General features: G+C 44.0%; 1 protein-coding gene across 1 annotated transcript; it reads left to right on the top strand.

The window, feature by feature from the left end:
* The first annotated feature begins 808 nt into the window (after positions 1-808).
* On the top strand, positions 809-1,326 carry LOC119827763 (40S ribosomal protein S24). Its single transcript, XM_038349624.1, has one exon. The coding sequence runs from the start codon at positions 838-840 to the stop codon at positions 1,228-1,230; it is 393 nt and encodes a 130-aa protein (XP_038205552.1). The 5' UTR covers positions 809-837; the 3' UTR covers positions 1,231-1,326.
* The last annotated feature ends 4,322 nt before the right edge of the window (positions 1,327-5,648 follow it).

Here is a 5,648-nt window from a genome sequence, read left to right as displayed (position 1 = left end):
AAAGTCTGAGCTCAGGTTCAGGGAAAAGCAGCTTGTGTCTAAGGATCTTGTCTCCGGTCCCTACCAACTTATTGTTCCAGTTGCTCAGACCTGCAGTCCTTGGTCACACTCAGAACTGCACAGTCATCTGCCCCACATGCTTCTCTAGGTTGCTTGCAGATGGTTTCTTTCCTGGTGTGGTGATTCTATAGAGTCTCAACTCCCTGTGTGGAGATTGGTACCCATTGGGTTATCACAGGGTGTGCCTTTTGGCATGGAAAGCAGCCAGCGGGGTGTTTTAGGGAATACTTTCAGAGTTTGTGCCAATGTGGAAAAAGCAGAAGAAGGAACAGAGGGGGAGAAGTTGAATGGTGGCGTCACCCCTATGCACCTTGCTCCTGCAGAAGGTCTCGGTTCTCAGTTGTGCTGCACCTTGGAGAGTTTTCTCAGGCTAGTGTGAGAGGCACACATGCTCATAGTCTTTTGAGCAACTCTTTGAATACAAGCTGCTGTGTGACTGTAGCAAAGAATAACACAGGAAGGGGTGTGACTATGAGCAAGGTCTGCAACCAAAAGCAATTTCTGAAGAAGGACTAAGGGAATAAGGGATAGACAGATTTCCTAATAGGTAGATAGTTAGGGGAAGAGGCCATTCCTAGGTAATGAAACCAGAGGATTTCCAAAATGGTGGACTTCTTCCTCACTCTCTCGACCTAAAGCAAAAGCCTGGCAACTTAAAATGAAGGTCTGTTGGACAGTTTCTCCTACCGGTAGAGTTCCCTTATTGATGGACCTGTGAGTCAATCAAAACCGAATTAGACCTTTTTCCTGCTTCAGCAGCTCGGCGCGGCCGTCATCATGAATGACACAGTAACGATCCGGACCAGGAAGTTCATGACCAATCGTCTGCTTCAAAGAAAACAGATGGTTATTGATGTCCTTCACCCTGGGAAGGCAACAGTACCAAAGACAGAGATTCGGGAGAAGTTAGCCAAAATGTACAAAACCACACCAGATGTCATCTTTGTATTTGGATTCAGAACTCATTTTGGTGGTGGGAAAACAACTGGCTTTGGCATGATCTATGATTCTCTCGATTATGCAAAGAAGAATGAACCCAAACACAGACTTGCAAGACATGGCCTTTATGAGAAGAAAAAGACCTCCCGAAAACAACGAAAGGAACGCAAGAATAGAATGAAGAAGGTTAGGGGGACTGCGAAGGCCAATGTTGGTGCTGGCAAAAAGTGAGTGGAGATTGGATATAGCCAAAGGAGTAGATCCGCGGTGACTTGATCTGCTGTGTTTGCAGACAATTTCCCAGAGGACAAATAAATTAAAAGCTTATGTCTGGAGTCCGCCGTTTATTGGGTATTAGAAGTATCAGGTGGCTCAGTTTAAGAGCATTTCCTGAGTTCAATTCCCAGCAACCACATGGTAATTCACAGCCATCTATAATGAGATCTGGTGCCCTCTACTGGTGTGCAGGCAGAACACTGCATACATAATAAATTTTTTTGAAAGAAAAAAAAAAACCGAATTAGAACATGTTTACACCAAAGCTGCGAGCCTATCAGCCAACCTATCTTTATTCAAATTGACTAACCAGAAATCAGGGGACAAGGATACCGTCAAAGTGTGAGCCTTGTGCAGGTGGTCCTAGGTAGAAAAGACAGCAAAGTGCAAGTCATGGAGAGCAAGCCAATGAGTAGCTTCTGCCAAGGCCTCTGTTGTAGTTCCTGCCTTCAGGTTCATGTCTTGAGTTCCTTCCCTGGCTTCCTTTCATAACAGACTATAAATTATGAGACAAAATATAAGCCTTTTCCTCCCAAGATATTTTCGGTTATGGTGATCATCATAGTAATAGAAAGCAAACTAGAACAGCATCAAATGAAGTCACTGGAATTTCCAGAAGATGAAGACAGACTTGTACAGCAACACTCAAGACTTGTTTGTCCTGTACAACTCTTTTATTGTGGGACAGCGTCTCAGGTAACTAAAGTTGGCCACCAACTTGCTACATAGCAGAGAATGATCTTGAACGACTTGGTTATCTCCCTTCATACATCTTCAGGTTATAGGGAGTTCATCAGAGATAACCAGTCAGACACAGTCTACAGCCACTTAAAAGTCTTTATTCCAGCTGGCTGGGACCACACCCAAAGCGTCTGAGGACCTGAGTGCAGCCTTGAGTCTTCAGAACAGGGGATTTCTGAAGGCGGGAACCACAGCCCAGCATCTTATTCTGCAGTTGCATGGGGCTTTGAAGAAGGAAGCAGTTTTAACTGAAGTTAAGGTAAGTGATTAGCTGGAGGGGTTTTTGCACAAACAGACCATTTAACAGAAACTAAGTTAGATAGGACATCCTGACCTTTGGTTCCTAAAATAGAGTTGGGTAATTTCCTATGGTACTTTCCATCAAGGAGAGCAGATTCTAGTTAAAACTGGAATGGCCTAAGCAAGAATACAAGATGGAGGAAGCTCTGTACTGCCTTGACACCTCAATCCACACACACCTGACTTTATGCAGTGCTGGGGGTCAAACCCAGAGCTTTGTGAATGACAGACACTCTACTGACTGAGCTATATCAGCAGACTCCCATAAACACTTGATTTGTAAGATAGCTCCCACAAAATCCAATAACCATGGGGAGTCCTCCAGAGCCGAGACATGCATGGATTTCTTCTGAAGCAAATCTGTGCCTATTGCTTAGATCACAGGGTGATCTGTGTGGATGGAGACATTGTAAGTGTTCCATATAAGTAAGGCTGGTCCCACTGTACGCACAGTCCCTGATTTCCGCTGCCTGCCTTTCTTTTGCTATATCATCAAGTGCTTTGACATCAAGTGCAGCTCCCAGACAGAACATCCACAAAAACAGGCTCCCTCCAATTCCCAATACTTATGCTACCATCTTTCTGCTGCCTAGGGAGAAGTGTGAGAGATAGCTGTCATCCTTTCGATGGCCTCTTAATTGGAGGACCTATGGGGAATCTGGAACATTGGACAGGAGAATACAAAGAGGAAAAACTATGGTCTCCTCTGCCATTCACAGTTACCCCCACAACAAAAGACAGACTAACAAGAGAAAAGTAAACAGGAGTCTATTTACATGGATATTCCATACACAGGAGATACACAGGAAAGAAGGTAAAGGAAAACAGCTTTAAGTTCAAGCTCAATTTCTTTTCTAACTGAAACTCAGAGAAAAGAGTATAAGGGCAAGGATGGAGAAGAACCCAGAAAAAGCAGGGTAAAATGTTTTCACTGAGGGTATTTTAGAACCCCATCTACTGTGATTCCAGTGATTTAAAGTCAGCGTCCCTTTCCTAACTCAGAGTGAGAACTTCCCTGACTAATGGTGGTGCTCTTATAGATACAAATTTCTCTCCCCAAAGCAACATTTATTCTGATTCCCATGGGCTGGCTGGTTTTCTAAGTAATCAGCTCAGAATAATCCCTAGCTGAAGGGACATAGTTGAAGGTGTCACACTCTGGCTTGTAAGGGTCTAGATAAAACTCAGCTAGCCTTCATTAGCTCCCAGAAGACTTAGCTAGGAACTGTCTCCAAATCCTGTGCTGTTTTACTTTCTACTACCTAGCTGATATGGAGGGTTCCCAACGAAATCAATGAAGAAGGTAGAAATGGAAAAGGTGCAGGATTAGAATGTGTGGCTTTGGGGAAGGCATCCCATCCAGGAAACTCTGAGGGGCAATTAAGCCATGCCAGCTATACCCTTCGCTGGGACAGAAGCTGAGGAAGATTTCAACTTGGATCAAGGTTTCAGGGATATCAGTTCATCTGTGGGAATAACATGGTGGCAGGAGCTTGCTTTGTAGCTTGTTCATATCTTTGATGCTCAGAAAACAAAGGCAGTACCAGAAACATAGGTTATTTTTCCTCCAGTGTTTGCCTCCTGCATCCACCTCAGATAAGCAGGCCCTATGACTTCTCAAACAGGACCGTGATGTTAGGATCATGTCCCCTCAAATTCACGAGTCTTTCGGGGAAATGTCAGACTCAAATCGGACACTAGGAGACCTACTATACATACAGGACAGGATAATAGATCATAAAAGTAGTATTTCCCAAACCCCATATCCTGCCTTCATATTTACCATTTATCAAGTTTGACTTAACAAGTTCAGTTATTTTTCAAAGCAACACATCACAAAATACAGGAAAAACTTCTGGTTTCACAAAAGAAACACATGTGGGAGGCTGTTTTGTTGCCAGTTTGGTCCATGTTGTTCGGGACTATTTTGCCAAACTACCGCCTCTTTCCATAGCCCAGCAGGGCCTGCTCACCAAAGATCGTCACATCAGGGCTATTGATTGCCAATGCTTCCTCTTAGAAGGTGGGAGCTGGGAGGGTCATAGAACCCTCACTTGAGGATCAGTACCCTTCCCAACCAGTTGTAGGTAATTCTGCCCTAATTGCAAGTGACTTTGGGGTTCCTAGTAGGGGTTAGAGTATATAAGTGGGGAAGATGAGGGAAAGGGGTTCTGTATTTGCAGCAAAAGGACCAAATATTTCTGGAAGCTACTGATCTTAGGGTCTGGCTACTTTAATGTCACCCATTGTTCTATAAGTATACCCAATAAACTTATTGGTTCCCTGGGAGAACTTTGGTAGAATTGTACATCGGTTTATCAATAGAGTATTAGGAGGAGAGGTAGAGTTGCTTATGTCTAGCCCCGAGGGAAGGAATTTTAGCAGCAATCCACTAGCCAGATTAGAGTTGAATTCCAAAAGGCTTGTATTCCACAGTCTTGTCAAGTAGAATTTAACATATGAGCCATCCTGAAAAAATCAAATCTTTCAGTGACTGGTCTTGCAAGAATTTTATTTAGTTTATCTCAGCTAGGTACTGTTTTGCACAGTGTTACATTCCATGTAGTCCTCATCCATTGGACGCCTAGGAACCTACAGTGCTCAGGACTGGTATGGGATTATTTTGAGTTGATGACATTGGGATACAATAGATGCAGAAGGAATCCCTTTCAGTGTCCTTTATCCTCCTTAACACAGGAGCTTGTGGAAGATGAGGCTGCCATTGTGGTGGTTTGAAAGAAAATGGCCCCCAAAGGAAGTGGCACTATTAGGAGGTGTGGCCTGTTTGGAGAAAGTGTGTCAGTGTGGGGGATGGTCTTTTAGAACTTTTTCTCTAACTTCACTCCCTGTGACAGTCAGTTGATGTCCGGTTGCCTTTGAGTCAAGATATAGACTCTTAGCTCCAGCAGCATATCAGCCTGCACACCACCATGCTTCCCGTCATGATGATAATAAACTGAACCTCTGAAAATGTAAGTGAGCCCTCTCACTGAAATGTTTTTATTAATAAGAGTTGCTGTGGTCATGTCATCTCTTCACAGCAATAAAAAGCCCTAAGATACATGGATTCCCTCCTCACAGATAGCCTTGGCGGGCAGAAGAACAAGAGTGCACCTCTTACAATGCCCCTCTTCCAGTGAGTGCTGCATCCTCAGATAATACAGACATTCATTTGTCACTGCTCCACCTGCCTTGTCCTTGTTTAGCCCCAGGAATTTGAACCTTACTGAGGCCTGTGTGAGGATGAAAAAATGACGGACACAAAGAAGCAGCTGTTGGGTGTCTGGATTCCTGGATAGAGAAGCTTCAGCACTCTAGAGGCTCAGTGTGTT

The sequence above is a fragment of the Arvicola amphibius genome, chromosome 12 (genome assembly GCF_903992535.2).
Source record: "Arvicola amphibius chromosome 12, mArvAmp1.2, whole genome shotgun sequence".
Lineage (NCBI taxonomy): Eukaryota > Metazoa > Chordata > Mammalia > Rodentia > Cricetidae > Arvicola > Arvicola amphibius.
Note: the sequence above shows the minus strand (reverse complement) of the source record. Positions and strands in the feature narration are given on the sequence as shown.